Below are 14,850 nucleotides of genomic sequence, written 5' to 3'. Positions count from 1 at the left end.
ATGGGCTATTGGCGATGGTCTGGGAAACATCCCTGAGGATGATCCGAAGTCAAGCCATCACAAGTTTGATCCTCTGTAGAGGGGATGGCACCCCCGCTTCGGTAGCCCGACGACCTGCAAGCGAAATCGAGCACATTACGGTAGAACAGTTTAACGAGGACCCATACCTCACATCCTCGGTCCCTACGCAGACTGCACCAAGTAGTCACCCTCCAGCATACTGACCGCAGCAGCCAGTGATGCTTGACTTCGGTGATCTGCTGGGAACCGTGTCTTTACAATCAGTCCACTGCGGGACTTAAATAATTTGTAGTTGCAAATATAGTCAACTCCGCTTAAGATCCAGTGAAAACAAACCCTTTGCCAACAGAGTTTCATTGCATTCAATTTAAGGGCCATTCTCGCTCTATGCAATGCTACCACGCACGTTTGGTGCCTCCAAGCAACTGCATGCATATTTCGATGCGTTTGCGTTTCGACACTGTTCCTCACGGAAAAAACATTTTTATGTCATTCGCTCAAATTCGTTCATTCACTCGAATCATTCGCTCGTTCACTCGAATCATTCGTTCGTTAAGTAACAAGCAATTTGTAAACAAAGTTCTTGTTTATTAACTATTATTTAGACATACTGCGTCAATTGTGTTATATATCATCTATAACAAGCGCATTGTTATATTAAATATAACAAATTATTTTAAAATATTTTCGTTCTTTATAAAATTGTCACTGCTAAAATGTAATTTATAAGTAACTTTAAAAATAGATTTTAAAAAAAATTCAAAATCCAGTTTACTCTTTTGAAAAAATGAATTTTCTGTCGAAGATTATCGTGACATTTCTACATGTAGTTCGCTATATTGTTGATTTTATTTCTGACATTGTTTTCGGCTGGTATTACCGGGGTAAACAGAAGCGATTACCACCTATAAATAATCCACTTATACTTGAGCCGGCTCATATTTTGGCTGAAAAAATACGAAAGCGGGAGGTAACATGGTGTTAAAAAATATTCTTTATTTTTACAGCTTATTATAAGTCAATTCACTGAATTTTATCGAATAAATTCCTAGGAATGTTTCCATATCTGTATCTAATAGCGCCAGCGAAGCCGCCAAATGGATTTTAAACTTGCAAACTTTTAACAAAAGCATACAGAAGTTTGCCAGGGAATAGTTACGAGTTCGCCCTCCCCCCTTTCATGCGTAATGTTTTTTTAGTTTCTGGTGAGCGGCTGTCCAGAAGTTTTGAAGTCTTGATGATTTTTTTGCAGCAGATTACGGATTGGGAAATCTTCCCGAAACATTTAATTAAGCTTAAATAAGAGTGATAATTTACGTAGTATAGTTTCAGAGTTTTAAATAAGAACTTTTCTTAGAAGCTCAAACAAAAACCTGCTGTTTATAGTATTTGTACTTTTCTATGTCCTCTATTCATGTTTTACGTTATTACACATAGCACAAATTACACCCTGTATTCATTTTAATGCAAACAGTTGACTGTGTAATATCTCATAGATGAGGAATTCATATAAATTAACGGGGAAAATTTGATAAATTCAAGGAATTTAAAAATCATGTAAAATAACAGGGAAAATGTGGAAAATTTTGAGTTTTTCTTTACAAACTGGAGGAATACAATGAATTTTGTGTTTTAAAGAATGCTAACCACTCAAAGTGCAGACTATGGGATATTTCAGCTATAATTTTAAATATAATTATAACGATATCATATCTACTACAGTTGGCCCAATACAGCTCATACAAGAGCGCAGTGATTGTGTTTTTCTTCTTAATATATTATGTATAATACGTACAGGGAAAATACATGGCATTTTTTTTTTCAGATTTGAGTGGCAACCTTGTATCAACATTATAAAATTTAATAACCATTTAAAGTATGTGCCAATACAAAAATATTGATGTAATTGCTGTCATATTTTTCAAAACTCTATTTCACGTAGCTTAAGGCAGTGTTTGCCAAACTTATGACTTTTGTGTACCCTTGTTAAATTTTTCCTAACACTGTGTACCACTAATAAAAAAAAAATGAATGTATATTTTACTATTAAAAAATTGCACAAAAGTTAAAAATCACAACTGACTATTGGCACCATTAATTATTAACTGTTAACTCTGCAAAAAATAGTTAATAGAAAAAGACGTAATCGTAGATTTTCATGGTTAGCTTTGTTATTAAATAAAATTTTTTGAAATTTTCGTTTGTTGCAAGATATTTCGCATAAGAAAGCGTACCCCCTCTAAACTGTTTCTGTAACCCTGGGGGTACGCATGCCCCACTTTGGGAAACACAGGCTTAAGGCAATCTAGTAGTATTCTGTGCACTTAAGTCTGAATTTTAATACAAATATTTTCGATACTAATTATTTAATGTTCAGCCTTTGTAATTTTTTTTTTTTTAATTTTTGAAGGAAATTAAATGTACTGAAAACTGCCCTAAAAAGTTTGTCAAGTTTTCATGACAACAGCATAATGACATACTAAAAGTTAAAGAACAATAAAATTGGATAAACATAAGATGCAAAATGTGTGTGTTTATGTATACAGTAAATATTTAAATTTATTTCAAGTACAAAAACACAAGAGTAGTGCTTGGAAATTTCAAGGATATTTCCGTTATTGTGATCGGACGTGTCAACTACAATCGCCAAAAAGATAAAAAACAAAGATAAAACTTAAAAACTTTTAGAAACAAAAAGCTTGTAGATGTTTACCCAGGGGTGGGTACATTTCGAGTTGGTCCCTTTCTGTGGTGGGTTTTTTTTTTTTTTTTCAGTTTCTCGCTGGCCGCTGCCAGGAAGTTGCCAAGACTTGGCTATTATTCTGCCACAGATGACGATACAGAAATCTCCCCGAAATTTCAGTTGGCACAAATGCGTTCCATTTTTCTGTGTAAAAAATTTTAAGTGTTTTGTTGTAGATTTTATGCATAATTGAAAAAGTAATATTAAAATTCATTTACAGAAATTAGGGAAATTTGATATAATCAGTCTGGAAAAGTTAGAGATTTTTTTTTCTGAGTGTTGGTGGCTATCCATATTTTTTTATAATAAACCTTATTTGTTTTGTAATTATGCATCTTACTTTGTAGATTCGAAGTGTTGATGTTGTGAAAGCTTACATAGAGAGAATAAAGCAAGTTCAACCCATTGTTAATGCAATTGTTGATGATAGATTTTCTGAAGCCATAGAAGAAGCAAGATGCATAGATGAGATGCTCAAAGAAAACTTTAAGTCAGAGGAAGAAATTGCATTGGAAATGCCCTTTTTGGGTGTACCTGTCACCATCAAAGAAGCTATTGCTGTTAAAGGTATTTTTCAGGCATGTTTAGTTTCAATTAAAAAATCAGTTCAATTAGTTTTTAAAATTATTGATGAAACACAAAAGACATTTGAATGTGGAGTACCTAGAGGATTTTTTATGGTTAAAAATTTTTTCTAGTTTTTATTCAAGTTTTCTAAAAAAATTTATCCTTAAGGACTTCAAATTATTAGCTAGTAAGTTAGCTAAAGGCAAATCTCAATTTTTAATGATTGATTTTTTCTCATAGAAAACTTCATATTGAAATGCAAATTTATTTTAAATTGAATTATTTTATAAAATTCAAATTCAAATCAGGAGTCATTTCCCAGTTGGGGGAGGAGTAATTAATGGGAGGAAGGATGAAAAACGTAGATGTTATTTTATTGTCTGTAAGGAAAAGAAATAGGAATAGGTTGGGGTTAAATTTTGACAAATTCTTAGACTGGGGCAGAAAATTTGAGATATACCTTTGGCAACATTATGTTATTGTCACGAGAAAACATATTTTCTGCAAAAATATTTGGGTGATAATATGCTTATTGCTACTGCAGGATCCATTTTATTAACACAAACTGTTTTAAAAAATTTTGCCATGTGATATCGTGTGATCCAGCAACAAATGAGGTAATCTGTATTTTACGGCAATGTTTCATGTTTACATAATCTCTCTTCTTACTTACATTAACTGTACTTAATATAATTATAATTGGTTATGCTTTTTTTCTGGATTGAGCAGAATACATATTTTTTGTTTTTGGGTGGAAAAATCATTCATCAGAACATAATTGTTTTGCTGAATTTATGATTTTATCGCATTTGGAAAGGTGACGCCTGCTTAGTGCTAGCCCTGCATTAATTTTATTTTAAACTGAATTCATATTAATTATTTTTAAAATTTTAAGTTAATAAAACTATTTTCAAACCCATAAAAGTGTGATTTTTTATTTTTAGTTTTTTTTTATTTATCCATTTAATTTATTTAAATATTTAATTAGTTACAGAAATTAAGGTTCCTAAAAAGTTTTATTTCTTTGTTCTTAATTTTTTCTCATAAGCTTTCAAGTTTGTAAAATGTTTTTATTCTTGAAATTCTGTAGAAAGTATATGTGCTGTCATGAAAATGTTGACAGCGCTAAGGTAAAAAAGAGAAAAAAAATTTCTGGTTATGAACCAAGATTAGTATTTTGTTTGGAAAAAGAAACCTATTTCTTCCTGTGGAAACTGGGCAAAACTAAAATCGACAAATACAATTTAAAACAAATCAAATTTCATATAGTACTAAAAGCCAAGTTATTTTTACATTTAATGAATTGTTTATTTAAAAAAAAAAAATTATTTATTTTTATTTTATGCAAAATTTTAAAATCTTTACATAGTATTATAATTGTGGTGATCAAGCCTAACTCTTATCCATTTAAAATAACTGCAATTTTCTCTTGCCATATCCTAAGAGATATATTAAAGATACAACAGACTTTCTCTCAGGAGCTCATAACTTTTACTGTACTGTTTGGTAATGTGTCGAATTAAGTTTTATATTTCGTATCTAACTAAACATAATTTTATTCATCAATCCTTATATAACTATTAAATTAGTTCTTTAAAATCCTAATTAATATTTATTTATTTTTTATTAATTAATGCTAAATAATAATTAATTTTAAATTTGATTTATAATTTAGTTTCCTTGAGTTGCATACAAGGTTGCAACGGAGCTAGGGAGTAGACAGCTTTTGTTTACAAAGTTGTTTCTTTTGTTGATAATTAAAAAATTATAATTGTTTTCATAGGATGTCTATACACAGTTGGATTAGCTGCTAGAAAAGGAATAAGAGCCAGCTTTGATGCAGAAGTTGTCTCCCTTCTGAAGCAAGCAGGTGCTATACCTATAGCTGTTACCATCACTCCAGAATTGTGCTTATGGTGGGAATCGTACAACACCCTCTACGGCTGTTGCTCTAATCCTTATGATTCTACCAGGACATCTGGAGGAAGTAGTGGCAAGTTTTATATTCTGTTCATTTTTGATGTATGACGCTTACGTAAAGTCAGCGCTCTTCAGGTTTATTAAATTAAGCACTAGTTCTTTTGACTCTATAGACTATCTGAAAGAAGTAGTGGCAGGTTTAATATTATGTTAATTTCAGTGGTGAATTTTTTTTATACAACTGTCGTTGAACATTCGACCCAGTTTTGAGTTTATGACTATCAGTGTTCAACTCCACAGCCTTGCTCAACCCAATCCAGAAGACAAGGTAACTCTTGGATCAATTATTGAGAGAAATTTGCTTTTGTGGGGGTATTTTTGATGCATTTGCCTTACATGGAGTGGGAAACTACGGAAACCTCCCACAGTTAGTGTGGGTTTAACTCACAAAGCAGAGTACGTTAAAAATGATGAATACACAAGTAAACTGGAGAATACATTTCTTAATACTTTAAATGTTTAACTTAAATCTAAAAATCGTAATGTTGAACAAATATATAAAGAATCATTATCATCTACAATCTCAATCTTATGACGGATATCAGGCCATCGGCCAAAGACTAAAGAGAAGGGCGGGCTGTTCATTCATCATGAAAGGAATTGATCATTCTTTTATAGAACACAATGTTTTACGTCACATTGATTAACTGATTACTTGACTTCCCTTCACTTCCATCCTGGAGACGAATCTGCAAAAGACTAAAACATTAAAGTTTATAACTTGAAATTACTTATTTCCACAGTTAGCATGACCACAAAGGTATTATAAGCTGTGATCCATCTACCACTGACGATATTTTATGTCAGCATTGTGACCGGTGCAAGCCGAGTGCGGAATTTGAGTTAACCAATCGATGGGATTTGAACCCGGATCACCTCATTGGAAGAGAGTGCTCTATTCTGGTATTGAATTTGTTAGTAAAAGTTTTGGCATAATATATGCTAACCTTAAAATATATCTATGTTAGATATATATGCTAACTATCTCAATGGCGCTTGATATTAAATTAAATTTGTAGCTTTGTTGTCAAATTAAAACTGTGCACTTATTTGGTATTATTAATTATGCAAGCCAATGAATTCCATTTGTAAGCTTTTTTAGCCAAAACAAAACATACTATATCTGTCATAATTTTTTTTAAGTTAAAAGAATACACAAATCTAAAACAGTAAACAATATATTTTAGAGAAAACAATAAACTTAAGAAAAATACTTTAGCTTAATTGTACTGTTCAGGAACTAAAAGACATCATTACCAAGAAAATTAGTATTTATGTTGAAAGTCAGTCTTCATATTTATTTGACACATTTAATTAGTAAATAAAATAGATTTTAGCTTGCTAACCAGCTTTAACTTTTTAAGCTTAGGAGAAAGATTTCTGCCATTTTAAACTTTTCTTAATGTTGAGAATTTAGATTTAGCTTATCTAAGACTTAAATGTATGTACTGATATATTTAATTTATGTACGTTTGCAGCCTCTATCCGCTATTGGTACCTAATTTTTCTTTTTCTACTTATCTGTTATAAGACACATATGATAGCAACTGCTATTTTGAGTTGCCACCCTCATAAACATTAGCACCCATGACTAATAAGATACAAATTTTAATACTGAGATGCATTGTCAAAAATATATTCTCCCAATTATTCCATATTGGCTAAGTCTCTTGTTATTTAACGAGACTCCTGTCTTTTACGACTATCTCCTGTTTACCTGTGTATTTTCAAATTTCTCCATATTTGTTAATGAAATTTAAAAAAATTGGTGATAAAATATCCTCTGATGGCAAAAATACCACTCTTATTCCTCAACAGATAGTACTATTGCCAGTACTGCAGTATGTTGAGTGTTGATAGCTTAATTAACCCAAAATTGGGTCGGTTGCTCAACTCTGGTTATAAAATATAAAATAAAATAGTTTTATTAAAAATATCCTCAGGGGTAGATGGATCGCGGATTAAAAGTCCCTTTGCCGTCAGACTGGCCGCAGGAATTTTTCATGGTTTTCCTCTCCATGTAACACAAATATGGGTTAGTTCCATCAAAAAGTCCCCCATGAAAATAAATTTCTCCCAATACTTGATCCAGGAATTCCTTTGTCTTCTGGATATGGTTCAAAAGTACAAGGCTACAGAGTTTAATCTTTCGAGTCGTAAACCCAAAAAATTGGGTCAGCTGTTATAAACGGTTATAAAATAGTAATTATAAATAATGGTTTAAAAAATCTTTTTTGGATTAAGATTATATACATATTTTTACCTCGCTAAATGTAAGTGCTTACAATATTTCCAATTTTGAATTTATCTTTTTGACTTGCATGATTATGCATGATGTAAAACTTTACCAGTAGCCTAAAAAATGTCACTAGTAAAATCTCTGTTATTTTATTTCTCCAATGTTGGCAAGTATGTTTTTCTAAATTTTGCATTGGTGCCAAGATTTTTGTTACCCAAATGAAATTTAGCAACATTCTCAATAATATCATATTCAATAATAATTGCTTTATAATACTCACAAAATAGTCATATTCAATGTACCTATGTGTATCATCAGTAGCTTTGTAAATCAGATTGTGGCATTGTTCTACTTGTTGGCAAACTTAGTTTCATGATACCAATAAATGATAAGTACAAAATATTTTTATGAAGTTTATGATATTTTCATTAAAGGCAAATTATACAAAATTAGAGAATTTAAAATTTGTGATTAAACAATTCGTGATTGAACAATTCTTTATTGTGAATTGTTCACATCTTTTTAATCATGTTAAGTGTTAGAATTTAATGAATTTAAAGACCTTAAAATAAAGATGCCGTTTGGATAAATAAAAATACACACATTTTATGTTCAGCATTACCACTGACAGTGAAATATAATACTTCTTTAATTTTTTTTTACTTATATTAGCCTACCTATTTGCATCTTGCACGCTCTGTTTAAAACCATGAATTTAACGAGCTTTAAGGGTATTTAATTTCTTCTCATGGTTCTGTCAGATTCTACTGTTTAAATGTTTCATAAAAATGCTGTTTCCTTGACAGCATACATTTTAATCTATAGCAATGAAAATTTGCAATTTCATCAATGAAATTGTATAATTTTGATACTGTGCCTAAACCACATAATGTCAAATGTTTTGCAAACCACCCCTTGAAAATTTGCAAACTGCAATACATTACATAATCCAAATCGGTGTTCTTACTTTCCAATTATTAGCAAACATACATTTAGACAGAATTTTGCTTTTATTTATAGAGTGATTATATTTATTTATTTATTTTTTTTGCTGATATTTAATGTTTAGAAACTTATTCACAGATGATGAGGGATGTAAATTAGGTATTGTTGGATCTTAGTAAACATCATTTGATTTCAATGTACATTTTGTGAGTTTTATTTATTTATCTTATTATATTTAATAAACCTATTTGCAGGTGGTGAAGGCTGCATATTGGGTTCTGCTGGATCTGTAATCGGTGTTGGAAATGACATTGGAGGGAGCATCCGTATTCCTGCAGCTTTTAATGGGGTATTCGGACATAAACCAACAAGAGGTACCCTTTTTATACAGATACTTCGCTTCACAGCCTCAAATTGTAAATGTTTATTTAATGAAATAATTGAATAGTGATGAATCTTATATGTATGATTCTTACCTTTGATTTAAATAATATCCCATTAACTGTATATTAAATCAAATGTCTGTAAATTAAGTTTTTATAACTACTAAATTAAAATTGATGAAACAAAAAGTAAAAACTTGATGCAACAAGTGTATCGTATTATGAAGAATCAGTTTTTTCAGCAATTTTCCAATTTCGGTTTAGAAGAAATTTAGGTCCATTGGACACTTAGGTCATTAGGACACTTCACATAAAAAAAATTTTTTATAAAAATGAGCAATTGACAAAATATTTTATTTTTTATTTGCACCCTTCACAAATTTTTTTTCATAATTAATGTTTTGTAAATCGAGTTAACCCTTCCACTAAAAAAACCTTATACAAAAGAGCTGCAAAGTTTTCATGCAGAGTCTTCCTCTGCCGTCCTTTCCTCTCTTCCAGACCGCGAGGAAGCTGATAATGTCAGTCATCAGAACTCTGGCTTTGCATGTAGCGGGAGAGGAGAATATTAAGCTGATAAAAAATTATTTTCTTCTCATAAAAGTTAGACTGGTAGCGCTGGTCACCTTTTATTTATTTATTTTATTTCGCAAATATATCTATCTCTCTATTATCTTATTTTACTTAGATTTTGATGATGGAAAGGATGATCAGACTGAGAAAAAAATTAGTCGTGATACAGCTTTAGCACATATTGAATGTCTGATTCAATACATACAATATGTTGTGACACTTGATGACACAATTTTGCTAAAAAATTTGCAATTCTAAATAAAGAATAGTTGTTTCAACACCAAGAAACTGACTGACTTCTCCATACAGACTGACTTTTTCATACAGAAATTTTGATCGTTGACTGACTTTTTCATACAGAAATTTTTAAAAAAAATGTAAATGAAAAAAAATTTAATGTTTTGCATATTATCTGCAAAATTGCTTTTCTGCACTAATTGGGGGTTTACTGTACTACAAAAAATATATTGCAATACAGTATTGAGCTGTTCAGTATAAAGGCACAATATTCTTTAAAAAATACTTAAAAACATAACAAAAACAGAAAAATATAAGTTGAAATTTTCATTAGTGTTAAATATGCAAAATAGCCTAGACCTCAAAAAGATCCTCCAAATATTTTCTCATTAATTCAATTAAGTATTAAAGAATTTTTATTGTTATTAGTTTTGTTAGTCTAACCTTCAACTTCTGTATTCCCATTGATACTTTTTTATGTATTGTTTTTTTCCTTTTTGAAATATAAGTTTTTGTAGGAAAGTTGGTATCTTGTAAAATTATTTTAAATATGCTTAGAAAGAGTTACATATACTTTTTTACGAATTCGTAATAAATTCTTTGCACTAGTTAGTAAAGTTTAACTTTAGTATTAAGCATATTTTTCTACTCCATTTTTTTTAATTAATTTCAAAGTTGAAATTTATTTTTTACTTTTATTTAAGAGCACTTATACTACTTTGCCTAAATAGCTGTGTGCACTCTTAATGCATATTTCATTCATGTTCCGAAGAATCCCAACTGTGCTCTAAATTGCTTCAGAATAAAAAAATTCAAAAATAGCGCTAAACTTTATTTTTGTCTGGTAATTTTTTTTTTCGTGAAACTGTCAAATTTGTTCAAAATATCATTAAAAATATGTTTGGTTGTAAAAGTTGGGATATTGATAATAATAATAATTTAAAGTAGTTAGAAATTATTGTTCTTAGCAGTTCCAAAGTAGTTTCTTCAAACTAGCAAGTTTCAAAAGTCCGGGACTACTGTTCCATTTTGTTCCTAACATTCAGTTATACCTCTTTAATCAATTAAAATGGTTCTTTCATATTTATCTCAGTTTTTGAAAAATGCTTTTTTTCTTCATTAAAGTCACCCTTTTTTTCTAGCCTGTCATTGACTTTTTTTAGCATAGCTGAAGTCAGGATTATTGATTACCTTTGTATAATTGCTATAATGTAGCTCTTGCCTCAGTGGCGTAATTTTGGGAAACAAAACCCCCTCCAATATTATATATTCTGAACATATTCTTCTTCATTGTAGTCTGTATGCGAGTGCCCGAATGAATTTAAAGACTGATTTGAGACGTCTTTCTATTTGTTGGCCACCTGTCTTATCAGAACTGGTCAAAAGTATTGAAAGTCTTGCGGCCTTGCGGAATTTTGTTTTTAATGTAAATTTGTAAATTTTTCTCTTTTTGTTTTCTACTTACAACTGTAAGCCTCATGCTATACTTTGTGGTGCATGAGTAGTTTTAAGTCGTTTAAATAAAATAAAAAAAATATATTATATATTACTTGATTAATGAACTATTGTACTGTAAGTAGGATGATACTTGAGTTTGAAGTATACTTGTGGTATTGATGCTTGACAGGGTAAGTTAACTCTAAATAGAATGGAAAGAACAGTTGCTAACATAAACAAAGCCACGTTTTAACAACCAAACGGGCCCAAGATACACACACTACGCCACTTGCAGGTATCCCATTGTGGGGATAACTGTTTGATTCCGAAAGGATTTCTTTCTGATAGATTTTAAAAACTTAGTTTTATTTTATTTCCAAGAAAAGTGTTAAGTGTTATTTTTTAAAAAGGTATTAAGTGTTATTAATATCAAAATCTTTTTTTTTCAAGGTATTGTGAGTAATGCTGGACAGTACCCTCCGGCTGCTCCTGAATTGCAAACCTTCTTGATGACTGGACCTATGTGCCGATATGCTTCTGACTTACTACCTATGATGAAAGTTCTTATTGGAAAGGGTGTTGCTTCCAAATTGAAATTAGATGAAAAAGTGAGACATTTGATTAAGTTTTCTTCATTAATAACTCTTTTTTATGACTGTTTTTGTCTGTAAGATAAGATTTAAAAAATTATATCCTTACTTTTTAAATACTGGATTCTAATATTTTCTTTCTAGAAAATATTCCTTCACATTGAATAAAGCTTAGAAAGTTGATTTGATATTTTTCACGTAAAACTTCTTTTTTTCTGTTTTTTCTTTCCACATTTTTTAATCAATTATTTTCTTACTTTTCCATGTTTTTTAAATAAATAAAAGAATTTAAAAATAAATTTTTACAAATTGCTTTATATTTTTCATTAGTGATCCTTTTTTTTTCTTTGTTTTTCTCAATCCATCGATTTAATCAAATTTTGCCTTAATTTTAATTTTTTTTAAACTTTCAATTTAAAAAAATGCAAAATATGCTTTTTTTTAAAAAATATTTAAAATAAAATTGAAAGAAATTTGAAAAGTTGATTTTATTTTTCATAATGAAATTTTTCACTGTTTTATTTTATTGACTCTGTTATTGGCTCTAATTCAATTTATTCTTGCACATTTTAAAAATTCTTTGCCTAGAGAAAAGGATTAAAAGACTTAGCTTGGAGCTTATATATATATATATATATATATACAGTGGAGCATCGTTTATACGACGATCACTTATACGACGTTTACATTTATACGACGTTTTAGTGTGGTCCCAAATCATTCCTATTCATTTTAATGTAAAAATATATCGTTTATACGACGCACAGAATCGGTTATACGTCGGTTTTTAGATTTTGTTCACGTTTATTTAATTTTTTATTTTTTCTTGTGTATTTTAAAAAAGGGCGGAATTTGCCAACATGAATGATACAGAAAAGGGTGCCAACAAGAATGCTTGGATGACGACCGTAATTTTTACTAGATGACTGAAAAAACTAGACAATGTTATGAAGAGGCAAAAACGAAAAATTTTGCTATTCATCGACCAATGTCCAGCGCACCCATCGATACTAATTATTTTGGAAAATGTAAAAGCTCTCTTTTTTCCTGCAAATTGCACAAGTGCGCTTCAGCCATTAGATTTGGCCGTGATTAGAAATCTAAAATTGCATCATAGAAAGCAGTAAGTTCAACTCGCTATTCAAAGCATTGTAGAGACTAATAGCAAGAAAATATAATTAAAGGTAACATACATTCAAATTGCTCACTGCAATTTTTCTTCTTTGGTTATTTGTTTGTTTTGCTTTGTCTAATTTAGAAATTTATGTAAATCAACACGTTAAACATTAAAATTAACTGAAAACAGAGTTAGTTTCAGTTTTAGAAGTAAAAATCGATTATACGACATTATCGGTTATACGACGTTTTTCGGTGGTCCCTTCGGCGTCGTATAAACGATGCTCCACTGTATATATATAAGCTCCAAGCGTGTGTAGCATAATAGATAAATACAAACGGGACAATAGGAAGGAAAAAAATGAAGAAAAACAATAAGTTTTATTTACTATGCATAAGTTGCAAGTAAATAGAACTCATAAAATAAGTTCAAAATGAAGAGAAAACATGAAAAAATTACAGAACAATGAAAAAAGGGAAAAAGAAAATTAATAATAAAAATTATTAAAAATAATAAAATCCAGAGAAAAAATTCCAAAGAAAAAGGGGGGGGGAATAATAAAAATTCGGAAAATAAAAGATATAATCTTTTCATCAGCTCACACGATTATATCAACCTGAGTGATTACAATTAGTCGATAAAATAGGTCAAGGAAATAATATGGTTCTCACGGTTTGGGTTAAGAGAAATTTTAAAATATTAATTCTAGCATCTCCTTAGAATTTAAAGATTTAAATATGAAACCAAAGCAGCAGATGTAAATAATAAAATGTGAGAAAGTGTTTAATTTTGAATAATAAATTAAAAAGAAGAATTAGATAAAAAAATTATGTAAAAAAAGTAGTTGAAGCTTCGTATGTATATGTATGCATAAATGACAAAAATATCTTCTTTTTTTTCGATTAAAAATTAAGAATTTAAAAATAATAAATCCCTCTGAGAAAACTGCATTTAAACATTTATCTAAGCTATGGGCAAAATCTGCTGGTTTAAATAAAATAAATATAATTTTTAAAAGCCTTTTTATTGTATGTTTCTCTTATTTATATTTATCTTTGTACTTTTATTTTATATAATTGCCTTTAATTCTCTAAATCTGTGTAATTTAATTTTTCCATAATTAGGTTTACAGTAGTAAATTCTTTTTATAGTTGCATCATAAGTTACTATAAACAAAAAAAATTATATATTAATATTTTCGTAGGTATATTTCCAAAAAAATTTTGATGTGAGCTGTTTTACAAATTTGGAAATATTTGTGTTTCAAATCTAAACTAATATCTTTGTAATATATTAAATCATTAAAAAAATGTTTTAGTCCCGTAGTGGACTGATCGTTAAGACACGGTTCCCAGCAGATCACCGAAGTCNAATTTTTAAAAGCCTTTTTATTGTATGTTTCTCTTATTTATATTTATCTTTGTACTTTTATTTTATATAATTGCCTTTAATTCTCTAAATCTGTGTAATTTAATTTTTCCATAATTAGGTTTACAGTAGTAAATTCTTTTTATAGTTGCATCATAAGTTACTATAAACAAAAAAAATTATATATTAATATTTTCGTAGGTATATTTCCGAAAAAATTTTGATGTGAGCTGTTTTACAAATTTGGAAATATTTGTACAAACAAAAAAAAATGTTTTGATATCCATAAAATAAATGTTTTGATCATTTGCCCCTTATATATTCCACTGCTTGTTGAAAATTATACAGTAAATAATAATTAGAAAACTTTAAAGCTCTGCTGGTTATACGTTATTATTGATCAGCATTTTAAGTATTTTAGTGGTTCTCAAACCGTTATAACAGAAACATTTTAAAAAATTTTCTCAAACAGATAGAATTATGGATATAACATGTGCATACATTTGTGTATATACTTGTGATTTTATAATGTTTATACTTACTATTAGTAACTACGGATTTTTTTAAGAAAAAAACAACAACAATATTACTGTTTCCATAGGTAAATCTCTGGAACATTTTTATATATTGTATTTACGGTTGTGATTTTA

At 29.4% G+C, this 14,850-nt stretch overlaps 1 protein-coding gene across 1 annotated transcript; it reads left to right on the top strand.

Annotated features, from left to right (window-relative positions):
- Positions 1 to 543: 543 nt before the first annotated feature.
- Positions 544 to 11,733, top strand: LOC107447534 (fatty-acid amide hydrolase 2-A; the record flags this gene model as incomplete). The annotated part of the gene is given in 5 exon segments (XM_071185284.1): positions 544 to 991; positions 3,112 to 3,331; positions 5,115 to 5,324; positions 8,750 to 8,869; positions 11,576 to 11,733. Coding segments are annotated over 5 exon segments (891 nt in total), but the record flags the coding sequence as incomplete, so codon positions are not given.
- Between the last annotated feature and the right edge of the window lie 3,117 nt (positions 11,734 to 14,850).

Source organism: Parasteatoda tepidariorum, chromosome 9 (genome assembly GCF_043381705.1).
Source record: "Parasteatoda tepidariorum isolate YZ-2023 chromosome 9, CAS_Ptep_4.0, whole genome shotgun sequence".
In the NCBI taxonomy this organism is placed as follows: Eukaryota; Metazoa; Arthropoda; class Arachnida; order Araneae; family Theridiidae; genus Parasteatoda; species Parasteatoda tepidariorum.
The sequence above is the reverse complement of the archived record's forward strand: the minus strand, read 5'-3'. Positions and strand labels throughout refer to the sequence as shown.